The 18,835-nt window shown below is 44.5% G+C and overlaps 1 protein-coding gene across 1 annotated transcript in view; it reads right to left on the bottom strand.

Annotated features, from left to right (window-relative positions):
• The window catches only part of MLXIP (MLX interacting protein), a 40,465-nt gene extending 23,594 nt beyond the window's left edge, over window positions 1-16,871 (bottom strand). The window contains exon 1 of the mRNA XM_062504195.1: window positions 16,355-16,871. Within this exon, the coding sequence (XP_062360179.1) occupies window positions 16,355-16,725 (371 nt within the window). The 5' untranslated portion in view covers window positions 16,726-16,871. The remainder of the gene's footprint in view (window positions 1-16,354) is intronic.
• Window positions 16,872-18,835: the final 1,964 nt, after the last annotated feature.

Genomic DNA, 18,835 nt, shown 5'->3' with positions numbered 1-18,835 from the left:
TTACTCTGTCATGAGCATTATCTGTTAAGAACTGTTAGAAAATAAAAAACAAAGATCAAGTTTAGCCACTGGCAAACTGGAATTGCAACACCTGCCAAGAAACATGTTATCTCCACTGATTTCACGAAGGCAGGCTCAGGTATGCACCTCCTGAAATGGAACAGGAAAGTGAAAGGTCAGCTGCATGCCTGAAGCAAATACTCCTGCCCCAACAAATCCACAAGAAACGTTGATTTATTTATATTATAAATTCTATGCTATTTTAAGCATGGAAGTTTAATGTAATTTGCGTAAATGAAAAGTCTGCGATGCCTGGGCTCTTGCTCTGACAACCTGGTCTGTGCTGGACTTGGGAATGACCAGGTAGGTGTTGTGTCAAGCCAGCCTCCTCAGGGACAGCTGAAAAACTCACATTTTGGGAGTATTATCACACCAGCCCTGACAATTTTTCATACCACCACCACCACTGTGTCGACCAGGGAAAGGAGTAGCTTCGTGCAGCTTCAATCAAACACAACAGGCAGGGTCAGCTGTGTGCAGGGGAAGGCTGCAGGCAGCTGGGAAGGAGCACTGAGGAATGCCTTCACCAGATGCAGGTTTCATGAAATGGTGAAAAGAGCACAGGGCAAACAAAGAACAGTAAAAATATCAAGGAGACTTGAAGGCTACAGTGTCCTTCAGCCAGTGGCTATTTAAAGACTCAGAATATTTAGACAGTTTCTCATTTCCAGTCAGAAATCAAAGGATATTTCTAGAAATCTCCCTGCTTTTCAGACAGTTGTCCAACAGTGGTTCACTTTAATACAGAACTGGAACAGCAAGAAAAGAAGAAAGTTTCTCAAGTACTGTCATTAATATGTCAGCCAAAAGGCTGAGAAAATGAGCCTTACCACCACATCTGTCAGTGCTGAACCACCCCAAACCTCTCCCTGATCCCTGCTGTGTCTAATTTTGCCCCTTTATAAAAGTCACACACTTTGTAACTTTATAAACATTAACGCTTTATAAACACCACACACTTCCACAGTCAAAACCCAGGACCTTCTTACAGGATTACCAGAAACCCCATCATGGAGAAGGCAGCTGGCACACAAAACTGACACAGTGCTCTGAGATCCAGGCTCAGAGGAAATCCCACCCCTTTCACTGCCCAAATCTGAAATGCCATGAAGGAGAGAAGCTGCCCATGGCACAAAGTGTGTCAGTGGCAAAGAGAGGACAGAACACCAGCCAACCATATCCCAGCCACACACCCTACACTAGAAATACTACCAGCAAGGGTGAGCTTTAGCAACGATTAGATTTATATTTTTCACATCACATGAGTACATTTTGTTGTCCTTCTTTTTGAAGTGCTTCCTATGGTGGAAAGTGTCATTTTTAGAGCTGCTTCAATGTAAACAGAAGTGATCCTACTTAATTCAGTGTCTTGAAATTGTCCACTTCTTCCTAAGACTTGATTTCTGCCACTCACTTTTCATCAACCTTCTCAGAATCATAATACCCACTACAAAGAGCTGCTTCCCAATACAGATGATCAGGAACTGATAGGGTTTTGCAGTAACACCTCCATTTTCATCCAAAAGGATGCTTGTTGGTAAGGGACCCTCTTGTATGGGGAGCTACAGATGTATCAGAATGTTTTTAACAGTAGGGCCCCAGCCTCATTAATGAACTGATCAAGATGTGATGATCTGGGACTTAAAAGATTTTTCACACTGAAAAACCCAAACAAACCCTACCAGTGTGGCCGATCAGCCCAGCTCTGAGCAGCACAGATACCACCAGAGCCCAGAGCTGTTTACCACGCTCCAGAAACCTGAAACCAGCACTTCTGCTGCAGAGGATACTGTAACATTCTCTGAACAGCATTACAAGCCTATAAATACACTGCAAGACTTCAGGGATCTTATTCTGAAAGCGCCTTACAGGTTTGCAAAAGCAGAGATGCTCCCTCAGCTCTTCCCTTGTGACACAAAGCTTTCATCCCAGCTGTCTGCAGCCAGCTCCCTGCAGCTTGAAAAACACCAAGCTGGGTCCCAAATTCAGTTATTACAGACTCAAGACTGCAACAGCACATAGTTTATTCAAAGTTTACATAAAAGCTGAACCAGAAACTACACAAGAGACAGAAGCAGGCTAAAGGCACCACTGTGTTACTACTGAAACTACTCGAAGATCAATCCAAATCCCACAGAAAGATGATGTAGGGAGAAAAACTCCTTCCAGAACTCACTCAAAACAGCCTAAAATGTGGCAAAAAAAAGTCTCTAAAAAGTCATGCACAACTCACAGGAAAAATCTTCACTTAGACCTTTCTTGATCTGTGTGCAGACAAGTGCTCTGGCAATGCTTCACCAAAACCAGCCCTTCAATTCACGGTGAACACCCCGCTGCCCTGTGCATGGTGGTGCCATGGGGGCAGCCACATCTCAAACATCACAGTAAAACTCCCCAGGATCCACCCATCCAACATCACAGACTCCTGGGAAGCTTGAACATTTAGAGAACACAGAGTGGAAAACAAACTTCCACCTCTGGGTCACCAGTCAAACTGGAGCTATGATCTGCCTGCTGCAATGCAGGGAAGGCTGGGTGAGCGACCCTTCCTTAATTAACTGGGACATGGGGCTGGCAGGGAAGCTGCTAATAATTCTCATTCCACATAATCCTCACCACACTTTTCCCGGATGGCTCCCGTTGCCTGACTAGGATTGGACAGGCCAAGGGCAATGCCAGGTTCCCACACACAGATGGAGACATCAACCCTGTCCTTGGTGGCTCCAGTCCTGAATTGTTGCATCTATTACTTTATAATGATGGTGGTTATGGTAACTATGCACAGCACAGGGCACTGATGAATGTTTCACAGCACTTAACTTTATAAAGCAATATTTAACCTCATTATATGCCGCCAGTGTCAGAGGAAGACTTTGTTTTATTGCACTACACCCTTATAAAGTCATTCCTTTGCTCCCAGTAAACCACCATGATTAAATAGCAAGCAGCAAAATGGTTCAGAAATTCTCATGCCACCCACCTGTGCACCAGTTAAAAGACATGGCTGAACTGACTTCTAAATGGACTGATAGTTTACGTCCCAAAGGAAGTGGTGACTTCACCAGTAAAACATGTGACAGCATCAGCACTTTCACAGATCTTACTACAAACAAAACAACAACCAAGTCACTAAATGACCCTCACTCGAATCTTTTCTTTGAACCGTGTTTTTCCTACATATGAGAAAAACATGTAGGAAAAACACGTTCTTGTTTTGTGATTTTTGTGCCAAAATCACAAGAAACCTGTCCCAACCTTCATTCTGTAGAGTCCTGTCCTGGGGGCAAGACAGTCCCTTGGGAAAGCTGGTGTGAAAGGCAAGTAACACTTTTTACATGTTTACTGCTATGGAGAGAAGCAACCTCTCAGAATTTCCCAGGATCTGTCTCCCCATTTCCAAAAGCCTGCTACATGCACCCAGCCTGTAATCACCACATGCCAAGCTTAGACACCAAGCCTACTAATGTGCTAATAAAAACTGCTAATAAAAGTTTTAGTCTCCTTAAGCTCTGCTAAGATTTTTACTGGAGATATGAGGGTTCTACTTGTACAACTGGATACTAAAAACAGATGGGACCCACGCTGAGTTCCTAAACAACAGCCTTCACAGACCAAAATTTTATTAGAAACAGTGATGAATCTGCTTTTTTTGCAGGATTCTATGCATCTACTTGCAGAGCTAAGATCTGCTCTCCAGTAACATTTGCTGATTTGATAAATAAATGCAATCTAATCCCATGGTTTCCAGGACTTAGGAATGCCTCTGGTTCCCATGCAGTCCTCACAGGAGGAATTACCCAGATCACGGTGTCGTTCCAGCCACAGACACACCGGCTCTGTGCTTTCACAAGACCACGGAATCCCCAGCACCTCCAGGCAGCAGCACAGACTGGGGCTGCTACCACAGAGAGCAGCCACAGCCACACACACACTCCAGCCTTATCTGCAGCTTCCAGAGACCAAATGCTGCCTGGAATTTTTTCCCAGCTGATACTAAAACACTGTGTAGCTCACTCCAGCACTTGGCACCTGCTTTGGCAAGAGCTGTAAGAGCACCCACCCAGCCCTCCCCGTGCTCAGTCCCAGCAGTGCTTGGGGAAGGGTCACTACAGGACGAGCTTGTCCCTGTGGTGCTCCTGCCAGCTCCCAACAACCAGCCCCTCCCAGCAATAAAGGGAAATTATACTAGCAAATGGATTAACTCACTCCCTAAAAGTGAACAGTGAACAGTTTCTCTTTTTGCTGTTTATAGACACTTCCCCCCAGCTGAGTATGGATTTTGATTTGGCAGGACTCTGTTTTGAAAAGAAAGGGATAATGACATTTTGTTGTAGAGAACAGCCACTGTGGTGACTACTCAACAGTTTGGATGCTCTGGCTTTTTCCCAAAGCAATTATTTCACAATCTCTGTTTGCTGTTTTAGGTGTCAAACATGGTTGTTAATAATTACCTGAAGCGAGTGGAGTTTCCTTCTTGAGGATATTTGTATTCCTGATCAAGTCAGTTCTCCCATCCCAACACTAGGTTCATTTGAAATAAGCTGACAACATTCAAAGAGCTTCTCTGGCTCTGTAACAGATCTAAATATTTTACAACCATATCCAAATCCCCTGACTTAGTCCTTCCTTTCTAGACGTTTTGTATCCTCTTATCCAGAAAAGTAATTTTTGTATGTTTCCAGGTGGCAAACCTCTACAACCCCTGCACCAAATTTTCTTTCACAAAAGCTACGTTTTAAAGAGCAAAAGCAAATAGTTGATTCCCTTCCACTGCTTCATGCTTTGCCACATCTGGCACACCACCAGCACATTTTCTATCCAAGTTCCTTCAACCTCCATCCTGCCAGGGACAGATGCTTACCAAGCAAACAGAGAGCTGGACTAAGCTGTGCAGATACCAATCTGCAGGACTTTATACAGGGAAATGGGGAGACATTTTTGGACACTGTACAGGACAAGCATGTAACATCCAGACCTTTGTGTGCTGCCAACAGATGAGCACATTTCAGAGCTGTTCCTAAATCTACTACACAGCTTAGCAGGACCAAGACTTTGCTGTGTTGCCTATCACTCAAATACTGACAGTTCTCCTGATGCACAGTTGTCACTGTAAATATTATTAACAGAGCTTGACTAGCCATAGCTAAGCTTATTCAGACTACAGCTTCTATGTAAACATACAGAAATTCATCAGGATGAGCAGAGTGCCCATCCAAGTACAAAACAAATTATATTCTTTGCTCTGGGAAACGTGGCAGCAGATAATACCCATATCCAATGACTGGCAGATCAGTAATGCAAGATCTTCCACTGCCCTCTTCCTGTTTGGCACTTCTTCTCTAACAGCTGCCAGACCCATAAGCTCAGGTATTTCCTTTTTACCTTTCTTTTTAAGTTTTTCCTTTTTATGTGCACACCTTTCCTTTTTCATCTTGATCACTTCTGCCTCCAAAGTAATGGCTTTCAACAACTTTCAACAACTAACACAGGCTAAATCAAGTTTCACACCACAGCACCAAAAGCAAAAGTCTGCATGATAAAAAGATGATTATCTTTTTTTTTTAAGCTTTTTTTAAGAGCAGTCATGGACTGCAAAGAAGAATTACAAAGACATGAGAAGCTCTTCCACAATTCTTGCTTGACTTGGTCCCTGTCTCTTTGTGAATGACGTGGACAGTGAGGACAAATTAGATTTAAGAGCAGCCTAAAATCTGGATGTGAGATACAGCATAAAGAATTGAGCAGAAGAGCCTGAGATGGCTCACATTCACATCAACATACAGTAACTAAATGCTGTGGGCCCGAGTTATTTTTAGGCCTATTGTGAAACCCGACATTCCAGCTGCTCCCAAGATACACCAGCACTACCACAGAGGCCTGGGCTCTGTATCATCACCCTGGCTGGCTGGAGTGAGTCTAACCCTTGCCCTACATTAGAATTTTGGTGCCACGGCAACCAAGTTCCCGGCACAGATGGGGCAATATGGACAAGAAGTGTTTTGGACAACAAGCTCACATGGGCTGGGGAAGGGTTTGGCTGTTGGATGCAGAAGTCACTGAGCTGCAGCCTGGCCAGAGGTCTCCCAGCCATGCTGGCCAAGGTCACTTCAGCTGTCGTGTCCTTGAACTGCTGCAGGCAGAGCACCCGTTACTATGGGACCTTGAGGGAAAGGAGAGTAAACAAAGCAGCAGAGGGAAAAGAGGCCAGGATTTCGAGTAAACATCCCATGCTCCACAATTCTGAAAACAATGAACTTGACAGATTCCAGAAGCAAAGCCTCCTTCGTGCCTCTGCAATGTTTGCTTGAATCTTGTTATGCAGACATGTCTCTCATAAAGAACAGCCCTGCTGATCAATGAGGACTAACAGCCTCCACTGGAAGGATCAGTGAAAAGAAAAGGCCTCATCCTGTTTATTTGTGCTTCTGCAGATCTGTGCTAGGCAGCAGTACGGGCAGCGACACAAACTCCTCAGAACAAAACACTTGCACACCTTTGTTCCTTCGCTCCCTCCGCCTGGCAGGACACAGGACCAAGGTCCTGCACTCACCACGGGGATTCTAATGGCACTACAGGCTCTGGTTTGCACACAAGCTCCCAGCACAGACACCTCTGAGGACCCACACCAGGGCAGACAGCACAGGACAAAGCCGGGAGGAGCAAACACCCCAGGAAGAGGGTTCAGGCCAGGTCATATTTGCAACTTGCCACCTTCCCCCCAGATTTGCAAAACCCAACGAGAAACAATGCAGCTGCTATCTCACTTCCAAAACAAGTACCAGCAATCCTTTCTCAAGAAGGGCAAACCTATTACCCAACACCAGGGTTATCTGGTTATCGTCTCCTTACCCCCTCAGTCATCATTAAGGCTCCACTCTTTAATTCTTGCTCTGAATTCACAAACCAGCCCTGAGACGAGTAAGCCCCACCCAAAACCAGCAAAGACAAGACCACCCTTCACACCTCCTGAGATGGAAGAAGCCCTTTCAAGCTCACACAGGAACAAAACTGTAACAAGCATCAGACTCCTTTGCTTGAGTAAGGACAACTTTACATGGACTAAGGGTGATCTCTCATCCATTCTTCCTTGTTCTTTCAGCTGAAAGCAGCCTCAACTCTCTTATTTCTGCTCTGATCTGTCCCTCCAAAATTCTGTTATTTGTTCCCCAAATCACTGGGAGAATGCATAGGGAAATACTGTTAATCAGCAATGAAACAGAGGCACAAACACTACATATGTACTCTACCCATAAAGATATTATCTGCTTGGTCTGATGTGGTATACATGAGCAATAAAGATACCCCGAGAAATCCAGACATTTCCCACTATAATTAAAAAAACCCAAAACAATTATCTCCGTATGTAGGAAGACATTACCACACATAAAAAAATACAGTAAGAAAAGGCATTAAATATATCAAGAAGGGCTGTATGCACTGCTTCCTTGCACTACACCATCAGCTAAACTAGAAGTAGAGAGACAAAAAGGTCTCTAACTCTGCATTGCTGCTGTAAATAATGTGCTGCAAACACAAAACCAAGGATAAAAAGCTCTCTAACAAGTCATTAAAATTTAACAAGTCATTAAAATTTTTCTGTGCTTTTCAGGAAAAGGGATCAATTCATTAAGCAGCAATGCTTAACTACTTAAACAGCTGAACCCTTTCCTCAGATCATGGTACATCACCAACTGTGTCATGGCAAAGGGTTATCTGCAGGTCAGGAGTATTCTGGCCAAAACACACTGACGTATCACTAATTGAAGTGAATCAGATTCTTTCACTAATACCCTGTTACATGATAATCCAAGCAGTGCCCTGCAAGCCCTTTCCATCTGGCATGTCACCTTTTCTCTTACAGTCCCAAAGGTGACAAAGCAGCCCTGAGAACCACACCTACCACTGTGGGATTTGTACCTTCATACACCTTGCAAGTGGCCATGGTCTGGATAACCAACCAAGAGAAGGAATCTTTTCCTTAGATGACTTCCTATGGTCCTTTCCAATCCCATTTTCTATTATCCACAGGCATCATGGCTGGACAGCTAACTAAAAATACTAACTTTTCACAAAGGTAACTGTTGCCGAGCTTGCTCTTAAGCAGCACTCAGGAGTTTCCATACCTTAAGGCACAAAGTGAAATCTGCTTAAGAGAGAGGGACCAGGCAATTCCCCTGCAGCCATTCACACTACACAGAACGGCCAAGGGGTCACCCAGGCTCTCCTTACCACTTGCTGCTCAGAGGCATCAAGCCTGGAGGAGACTGATAAGAGATTGTCACAGGTATGGGAATGGCAGGAAGAGAAAACACTATCCCCACTGAGTTCAAGCAAACTTCTCCTCAATCCAACAGTAGATTTAACACAGGGAGGCAGAGTCCAGCAACTGCAGTGCACGAAGCCAAGGCAGGAAAACAGACCAAGAGCCCTCCATTTCTGCTTGCAGAGTTAAGAGTTCCCAAACAGGCAGGGTCTTCCTGCTGCCTGAAGTGGCACATTCAGCTCCTGAACAAATCTCTCTGGAGGAAAGGGGTCCTGCCTCCAATGGCAATTAACCATTTGACAGCTCAGACAAGCTCACACCATTTAGACATCTAAGCCAAACAGAACAAAAGGGTTTTCCAGTTTTTCCAGAAGGCCACTACTGTCAGCAGCACACTCAGGAATCCAGAGTGATGCTCCAGCTATTAAAGGATTTTTGGGGATTGCACAATGAGAGAACAGTGCCTCTCAGAACCAGTCAGGGCAGGGAGCAGGTGCTTCTCAGGCAGTTCAGTGAAGGCCAAGGGCACTTAGCAGAGCACTGCTTTCCAGAAGCATCAGGATTGCCCTCCAAGTATCAGCCTGCTTTTATTACCCTGTAATTTGTATCTGTAAGGTTCCCCAGTAAGGGACATGTCAGTAAGCTGCATATCTTCATTATCCCCTCCTAAATCTTTCTTCTATTTGTCCTTTTTCCTTTATTAAGTTTGCAGCTGAAGTGTCATCTTGGATAGGTTTTCCTTTTAGACTCCTATGTCAGCTCACTTCTAAACTTCATGCCTTTGCTTCCCTCTTTCTAAAAGGCCAGCACACACATCTTGGGCTATGAGTGCTGAGACTGGTTTGGTCACTTCAGAATGGAGAAAGGGAGGAAGAAGGAGTAAGTGATTTATCTAAGATCAATAACCAAGAAACCAAGGGTTAGTGAAGAGCCTTGTGCTTGTGTGTCACTAAGTAAATAAGCTGTGGCAAATGCACACTTGGAACATTTCCGATGGCAATGGCTGCTTTACTTACCAAGGCATGGCTACATTAATTATATCAGGGGTGACACCAAGTCAGTGTGTTTATGCTCAAAAACAACCAAAAACTACCTTCCAACTCCCATCTGAGCAAACAAAAATCATTTGAAAAGACCACATTCAGAATTTTTGTTCTGGTGCTAAAACTATTAGAAGCAATTTCTGAAGAACCTTGCTTTTCCTAACACTGTTTTCCAAGCCTTCCTGCTTCAGAAACCGTGACAATAGTGTAACTCTAGCCTACACTAAAAACAATCAGATTCAGGTTTTTCCATCACTGTCTGAAACACAAAGAACCAACTCTATTTTCTTTGGAGGCAACTGAAACAAGTACTTTTTCTAATCATCTTCAGAATTGTTTTATGGACATGTTAAAGGTTTCCTTTCCAGAGCGAAAGGAAAATTGTATGAAAGCTGTAAAATATTTCTATAGCCATCAAAGAGTTTAGAAAGCTTGTCTTTTTCCTCAGAAGTAGCTTAGAAGTTTTGTCTTTAAAGAACTGCTTGTGCCAATGATACTAAGATATCAAAGGACACATGAGGGAAACTGTAAATGCAATTAATTTCTGCATACAAAGAAAGGAAGTTGCAAGCATATAGCCTGTAGTCTGTTAATTAAAAATAAAATACCAGATTTAACCCAAACTGGTCCAGGTCTCTCAACTGATAAGGTTTGTTGTTCTTCTTCTGTTTTAAGAAGAGAACCCTTTCCCTCCAACAGCAAAAGGCAGCAGGGCAGCATGAGGAGAGCCCAACTAGGAATTCCAGATCTCCTCCTCCCATCTCACTGCTCCATCATCCATGACTTCCGTATCTGGGTCCATCCAGCTCATTCTCTCCTTTATCAGGCACACCCTCACAAAGTCCTTCCTATCTAACTCTCACATCACAAATCAAAGCATGGGGAATAAACACTGGACTTTTCCAACTCCAGCTACGCCTTCCATCATCTACCCTTACTTTCCATATATTCTTCACTTTCACTCCTGTTTCTGCTGTCCTGAACAGCATTACAACAACATCCTCTTTTCTCTGTCCTTTTATTCAAATCTCATCTAAGTACAACTCCAACCTCTTTTCTTCTCCACAGTCCCCACCACGATTAGAGACCTCCTTTCCTGGCTGCCATTCCTTTCCCCCCCCCTGCTGCTGGGTGTTTCCTCACTCACATGGGTTCAATGAGTTTGGAACCCGGGCTCAAACCCACCCAGTCAGCTGAGACACCCTTTGTTTGACTCAATTGCAGTATCCAAATTTTTCTTTCCTGTTTCCATCCCTGTGGCCTCTGTCAACACCACCCAGCTCTTCCCTGGCTTTATCTTGGCCCTTCTAATTCATTCAATGCATTCCTCAAAGATCCTCTTAATTTCACTCCACATCTCAGTGAACTTCCAGCCTCATTCCTTGCCCTTTCAACTCTCACTGCTGTACAACAGATCTCTAAGTGCTGTTATTACGGGGAAAATTCCACCCACCCTTAACAACTTAGAGTTCACTCTCTCCTTCAAGCCTTTCAAAATGCCTCTGACATCCCAGAAATGCCCAGCCTTCAGCTCAAAATGGCTACAAAGCTCCCTTTATTCCTCCCCACCCCTTCCCAGCCTGCAGCATCACTAGATACCCTTTTGTTTGATTAACACTAATCATAGCTTAAGGACACACAGTCAGATAAGGAGCTGCTCAAGTGACTGAATATCAACTCTGCTCTCCAAAAGAATGGACATTTTTTTCCCCCCGACATGGGAAAGTAACAAATAAGAATGGTTCAGTGACCTACTAAAGGGATGTGTGGAAATACATGAGTAAAGCCAAGAATTTTGGGTTTCTTGGCTTTAAGGGAGAACTGGAAATCAACATATTAATTTTTGTTGCCATTCAAAGCACATCATAATCATGAAGCACAAAATCTCCACTAAAAAGAATGCCAAACCTCAAAGTTCAGCCAATTTTTTTCAGATCACGCAAAAGTTCTTGAGAACTAATAGTCTGAGGACAAACTGGCTCCCTCTTCCCTATTTCAGCAATCCATCAAAAGTTGTGATTACTAAATCCATGTTGTATTTCAGCCAAAAAATAACATCTGTTTACTGAGTAAAAACACAAGATGAAAACCGCAACAAAACATGTAGATTAATTGGTAGACCAAAAGATAACAATGTGCTTTTTTTTAATGAAAAAAGTGACTACTGTGCCCCACACTCCTATAGCAACACCCTGCCCAACCAGGTCCATAGACACCAGTCTGCAGAGACACCAAAATAGCCAGGAGCAAAACAAACAAAATTGTCCCTGTATCTAAAGCTCTGTCCACAGAATTTGTCTGTTCTTCCTGTAGCCATTTGTAGCCCTGAAAACATCAAATCTTAATTTGAACCATGGCCTTCTCACACTACCACTACTATATGTTTACTTTGGCAAAGAAATGTGTCTCTTAAGACAAGAACAGCCCAGCAACCTTCCTGCAAAGCATCCTGAGGTTCAAGGTTGTCACGGTGGAATTTCAAAGTGCATCTTACACAGAGCTTAAAAGCTTGTGACTGTATCAAGCATTTGACATAAGCAGGGTAAGAGGCTCAGCACCAGTGTCCTGATTCATACTGCACCCTGACTATGCCATCCTTGCTTTGAAGGGACCCTTACCATGGTTAAAAAACACTTGTAACAGCAACTGCGCTCAAGTTTGGCTAAATTCAGAGGTGAATATAGGTGTTTTTATCAGAGTACCTTCTACAAGCAGCATGTGAAATATGTAACTGAATTCTTTTTAATCTCCAAGTGCTATCAGCACTGCTGAGAACTTCCCCAAACACTGCTCGAACAAAGAATGTGTGGCAAAGGTGCTCTGGAAACAAGCTGACCCCTAACGTCAGTCCACTGAGGAAGGGAATATTTTTGGCTTACATCTACATGAAGTGAAGGAGTCATATTGCTAAAGACAGGAGATGAAATCTAGAAATGACCTGGCAAGCTGTTCACAAGGCAGCTTTTGTCCCAGTTCCCAGACCCCACTCTCCTGCTCTGTGCAGCTTTAGCAAGCAGGATCCAGAGGGTTTTGGACAAGGATCTCATGCCAAGGTTAACACTCTTACCTTAAGTACAACACCTGGCATGTTCCTTAAGCTCTTAAGAGGTGAGAGAACTCTGAGGCTACTTAAGAATAAATGAGCCCACAAAGTCATCTTCATCTACCCTACCAGGCCCTATGCTAAGATAAGCAAAAACTGACATACTAACACATAACAGTTTAAAAAGAACACCACTCAGTGTGAGCAGCATCATTAATAATTCCTGAAATAAAGCTTGTGCTATGTTTACACAATGTACATGACCCCACACATCTGAGGAACCCATTCTCTCCACTGCAGGTCTGTCTCCCCAGCACTGCACAAGAAGGGAACCTTAATACACAAAGTTAATTATTTACATGGTCTCAGAGTCTCACCAACCTCTTATTCCTTCACAGAGCATGTATACAACACACTGGCAGAGTGTAAATGAAATCTGCAGTGTCACTTACGCATTTTACATCAGAGAAAATAAAGAATCTTCTTAAATCTACTTTTTCCAGGAGTAATGCACTGTATTTCCTACTCCCTGAAATAATTACATTAGTCATTTTAGCAGGATTTACCTCTTTACCCTAGAGATAATCTAGCATAAGGTCACTGACTCCCAACATTCATTTTTCAGAGCTCCACACGCAGTTCAGAAAAGTTCCTATTTCAGGTTTTAAACCTTAAACTATGCATAATTCTTCCCAAAGCAGAGCTTTCCACAGGGAAGTCCAATGTCCCATATTCCAGACTGTCAAGGCAATAAATGGTTTACAGTGCCCTTTTGGAGAGCACAATTTTTCACCTCACAGACGTCTTCAGCCTGCATTTCCACATGGAGCTGAATATGATTCTTCCACTGGAGACAACAAGTCTCCAAAACAAAGAGAAAAAATTCTTCTGTCCCAATCTCAAGAAAAATACCTTCATGATAGGCTGTTGCTGGAACATTTTTGAGTACAGCTCAGTTTCAGGAAATTATTTCTGGATAATGTAACTATTTGGATAATGGTAAAGTTATAAGAGGGCTTTACTAAATTAAATATCAAGATGACCTAACATTTTACTTAACTGTGCATATTGTAGGTCTACCCAGGAGCACAGTTTCTCATTAGAATGAGCAGTGTCAAAGGTCTTTCTCATTTTGAGAAGAACATTTTTTAAGATCTTTTTTGCCAGTCTAAAGCAAGCTGCCTGCAACAGCTCAATTCTAGCTACCTAGACATCAAGGTCTGCAAGGTCACACTGGTTTAAAGAGCTGAGATGAAAGAGCTAAAAGGGGAAAACCAATGTTCTTTTACTTCTGTCAGTGTGGTACAGCTCCCATAATCAATCTCATCAGAAAAACAAGTGACATTTAGATAAAGTACAGCCCTGCGTGACACCTGTTGTAAACCCCAGCATTTATAAGTTACTAATTAATGTTTAAAAATTGTTTTAATCTGCTCACTGTACAGAGGAGTATGCTATAGGCATATTTTCCCCTCTGGAATGGCTTATCTGAAATGAGATTTTTCAAGCTGTGCAACTGGATATGTGACTGAAACAGCTGTGATGAAATTTAGAATCACGTCAGTTTGCACTGCTCAAAGGCAGGAGGGAATCACTTCCCTGGTGTTCAGAAATAACTTTTTTATCATAAAAAATTTGGATTTGTGCTGTTAACAGTCAAACTCAAAAAAAAAATTACACCACAATTAAAAGAGCCCAGGTTACACCACAAATCCATGATCCAGCATAAATTTGGTTGCTTCCAAACAAACCACCCGAGGTAATGACCCAGGTAATGACTGAGGTAATCTAGAAAAACTTTGCTTTCTAGTCCATCAGCAAAGCTAATGGGTACCACACATTTTACTGCTTCTCTTTAAAACTTTAAACACTGAAATACCAGCAATGAGTGCCATGTGTAAATAAATACTGCACAGAGAGCTCTGTTACAGCAGCTTCCTTGGGTTTGTGTTTACCACGGCTGCATCACCCAGCTCTGCAGGCAGCTCCTGCCCCCACAAAGCAAAATCTTCACCTTTCTGTGTTACAATTTTTGCTGCTGGTTTCCACACCCCCAGTCCTTTTCTAGAGTGAATTTCTACCCAGCGAAGGCAGCACAGAAAACATTAATGTGCAATGTGTGTTTTGTCAGTGCTGGATCTGACAGGCAATAATGAGAAAGGTACAGCTGAGGCAACAGCCACAAAAAACATCCCCACAAACCAACCCAGATCAAATCCAGCCGGAGGACAACGTGGACAGAGAGACCTACAACCTGCAGGCTCAACCATTTCTTAAAAAGACCTTTTCCATTTCACAGCCACGTTCTTCACCTCAAATCAGACTTTCCAGAATTACTTGAATCCTTTTTAGAGTCAAGTTTACAGTTGGTTTGTTTGGCAGACTTAAAAATTACATCCCAAAGCTGCCGAGTAAGCAGGCTGGATTTGGGCAGGATGCTTCAGGGCTGCAACTCAGCAAACCCTAAAGTATCCAAGGATAGAAGCATTAAGAATGTGCTTTCCTTTGGCACCCTCTAAGAAGATATTTTCTGTACCTTGCCTCATGCTACCACCAGCAAGCAGGATAAAATTATTTCTTCTGAAATAAATTTGGTGCTCAATTTATTCACCTACGTCAGAATTGAGTAACGTCAGTTAGCGTTACAGAATTATTCCTTTGCACCAGATGTGACCCTCAGTTTTAAAATCCCAAGGACACACTAATAGAAGCACAAAATAAAACAAAGGTAATAGAGGCCAAGGAGCAGAGGCACATGAGCAGTCCAGTTCTGTCCTTCATAATCCCTGTGGTTCCTTTGCAAGTTCCTCCCAGCTTGACCAATAAAGGTAGATTGAATAATTTTTAATTAAGGCTTACTTTTTAATTTTTTTTGTAAGTGCAAAGTACTTACGTCCACTGTTGCACGCACCTTATCTGAGGTTCACTCTCTTGCCAGTAACTAATAACATTCTTGGCCAATATTACCAATATTTTAGGATTCCTTACGTTACATCTTCTCGCAACTGTACAGAACACATAGTTCTATTGTTTCCTTTCCATTGAGAAATACTTAAGTAGATTAATTTGGGATGGGAAAAGTTAATTTCCTTTTAGCAAGTTAATGTGGTGTCTATAGATGAAAATAAATATTTCTGCTGATATGCCAAGAGGCATTTTCCATCAACCCTTTTAATCAACTTCCAAAATACGCTGAGCAGAGAACATCAGATTGGATCCGGGTTCTGCTACATCACATGGAACAAAAGACTCGAGCAGACATACATCTTTCCAAAACACTTCTATTCCACAGCTCTGCCTCCATTTTGGATGACAGACAAAGGGGATAAATGAGAACCTAACGCGTTACTGAAGAGATGAAAAGCACAACTGAAGTCTGAGCAAAAGGTGCTTAAGATAAACCCAGGAAGTGCTGCTGCCAGCTGCAGCCACCACAGGAACAAAGGAAACAGCCACAGAGCCCGCTGGCTTGACTTCGTTATAAAAATAAAATTTGGGGAGGGGAAAAAGGAAAATTGGCCGGGTTTCACATCGAGCATGGCACTTTGCCCTTTAAGGGTTTCTGCTTTGCACTAGAGGCTTCCACCCGCTCCCGGCCTGGCCGCGGATGCTGAGGGTTTCCAACGGCACCAGCAGCGAGCCGGGGCGAGCGGGACCCCAGCCCTCAGGGCGGCGGGGACAGCGACACCCCCCGCTCACCCCAGCCACGGGCCTCGGGCCTGCGAGAAGCGCCCGCCGGGATCCCCAAGTTCGCCGAAACCAAAAGCGGCACCGAACCCCCGCGTGTGGGTCGGGTCGGGTCGGGCCGGGCCGGGGGGGAGGGGGGGGGTCCCCTCACGGCTGCGACCCCGCCCCTCACACGGTGCCAGGCCCCGGCGCGGTCCCCCCGCCCAGCCCGGCCCGGCCCGGGACTCGCTCCCGGAGCCCGCCCGCCCCCGGCGGTACCTGTAGGCCAGGGACATGCACTCGAACAGCTTCGTGAGGGACGCGTCGATGCTGAGGCGGCCGCCGGCGCCGCTGCCGCCGCGGGCCGCCCCGAACTGGTAGGTCTGGCAGGTCTGCTCGTTGACCGTGTCGAAGTCGTAGCCCTTCTTGGGCGGGTGCTCGCTGTGCGGCGACGAGACCATGAAGTGCCCCGAGTGGATGATCTGCGGGCCCGGGGGTTGCCCCCGCCGCGGGCCGCATCGCCGCCCCCCGCCCGGCGACGCTCCGCCGTCGTCCGTGTCCGACGAGTCCTCGTCGGGTTCCGTGCGGGGGGACAGCGGCCCCGCCGCCCCGAGCAGCCGCGCCGGCCGCATGAACACGTCGGCGGCCATGGCCCCGCTGCTGCTGCTGCTGCTGCCGCCGCGGCCGAGCCCGAGCCCGCGCCCGCTCTGCGCCGCCACCGCCCCGCTCCGCCCCGCGCCGGCCCCCGCCGCGCTTAAAGGCGACGGAGCGGCCCTGTCCCTGCCGGCATGGGGGAGCGGGGACACCCCGGGTTCCGCCGGCATCGCTAAACAAAACAAAACAAAACAAAACAAAACAAAACAAAAAAAAAAATAAAAAAGGCGCTGCTGCCCTGCCCTGTGCCAGGAGTGTTCCTGCTTCTTCTGAGGATAGCTGGTTTAAATGATCCAGCGGGGACTTCTATCCAGCAGGAGAATTTTTATCTTTTTATTTTTTTCCACCTCAACACGAGGAACAGCTCCTTTACGGTGAGGGTGGAAGAGCACTGGAAGTGCCCGGGGAGGCTGTGGATTCTCCCTCTCTGGAGACATTCCAAACACCGCTGGATGCGTTCCTGAGTCACCTGCTCCAGGTGACACTGCCTGGGCAGCGGGGTTAGACTCGGTGATCTCCAGAGGTCCCTTCCAGCTCTAACGATTAGGGAAAACATTCCTAAACTTAAGAGACTGTGAGGAACACGAGATGTAGAGGACAGCCCAAAAATGGCTGAAGAATGCTAAGAGAGCAATTGCGCTAGAAATACTGAAGTTGTCTTTAATACATTAAATTGCTTATTATCTTCCAGAAGCAGTCTGCGAGAAGCCAGGGCAGCCAGAGAAGCTGGAGACCCACAGAGGTCAGGACATGGAGCTTCTACTGCCAGGTTGGTGGCTCACACCTAACCCAGTACCTGCTCAGTAGCACATGAAAAGAAACCATAGATGTTCCAGGGAAAGTGGAGGTTGGATTTCATCCTTCTCAAAAGCACAAAGGAAGCAATAGATTCTGTAGGTTGACATAAAAGCAACATAAAAGCATGGCAGTGGGGCTGGTGTGGGGAGAGAGCATCATCCTACAGCACAAAACCCCATACACATACGTATGTGTACACAAAGTTAAGAGAATAGATCTCAAACTTGCCCTGCAGTGCAAACCTCCATGACCAGGAGAACAGTCGGATCCTAGGACACACATTCCAAAGCTTTTATACTAAATTGCATATATAATTTCAGTTTTAGGTCCTCACACTTGCAATGAAAAAACAGGCTCTTCTACCTAGCCGCCCTGAGGAGGGAAAAAGCTTCCAAACATTAAATAGCCACATGCTATTTTTTCTGGTGTGTTATACCAGAAATAAGATCAAGGAAGGCTTAGAAGACTGAGAGCAAATCTTGGGTGAGGAGAGAAGAGGCATCCCTGCAATATCCCAATTACGCCCATGCAATGATCGGACATTCCCCATTAGCATGGAATCAAGGCTGATCCCTGTGTTTAGGGGAGGAGTGGTAGGTCAAACACCTCCCCACACATGAAAACAACAGTAAGGAATGATCACATCATGTGAGAGCTGTCTCAGAACTTTAAAAACCAAAACTAGCATTCAGCTCTTAGTCAGCATCATACATGACTCAAATTCTGAAAAAAGGTCAGTCATATTTAGCTTCAAATCTGGTTATTGCTATCTTATATTAACATTTGCTAAAAAAAAAAAAAAAAAAGTATTGCCTCCCAGCAAGATGTTCTGAGAATATTTTTAAGTACAAAGAAATTTAAAACATTTCAAAACAACATCCACAGTTTAATAATACCTATTAAAAGTCTTCCATGTAGTTTGTTCAGAACTAAACCTGAGCTAAAAAAATCACATCAATAGCAGTACTGTATAAAGTATTTCCAGCTTGTACACTGACCTCACTGAATTCTAAGCAAGCCAGTGTTTCCTCCAGCCTTTTTCCTGCAGGAAAAGACAGGTAAGTTGTTACAATAGAATCATTAGGTTGCAGTGTGATTTTCCAGGGAGTTAGTACACCATCATTGAAAGAAAGGGCAGCAGCTTTAAACTACATCACAAGGTCAGGGTTTTCTCCTCTGCCAGATGCAAGGAAAGGAGCATCCCTTAAAATAAATCTACTTATTTTGGAGAGACCTCTTGGTTTGCCCTTTTAAGATATGAAACATTTAGGTGATCAGTAACAGTTCAAGACTGCCAGCAATGCTCTC

Source organism: Cinclus cinclus, chromosome 17 (genome assembly GCF_963662255.1).
Source record: "Cinclus cinclus chromosome 17, bCinCin1.1, whole genome shotgun sequence".
Lineage (NCBI taxonomy): Eukaryota > Metazoa > Chordata > Aves > Passeriformes > Cinclidae > Cinclus > Cinclus cinclus.
This window is presented reverse-complemented; position numbering and strand designations above follow the sequence as displayed.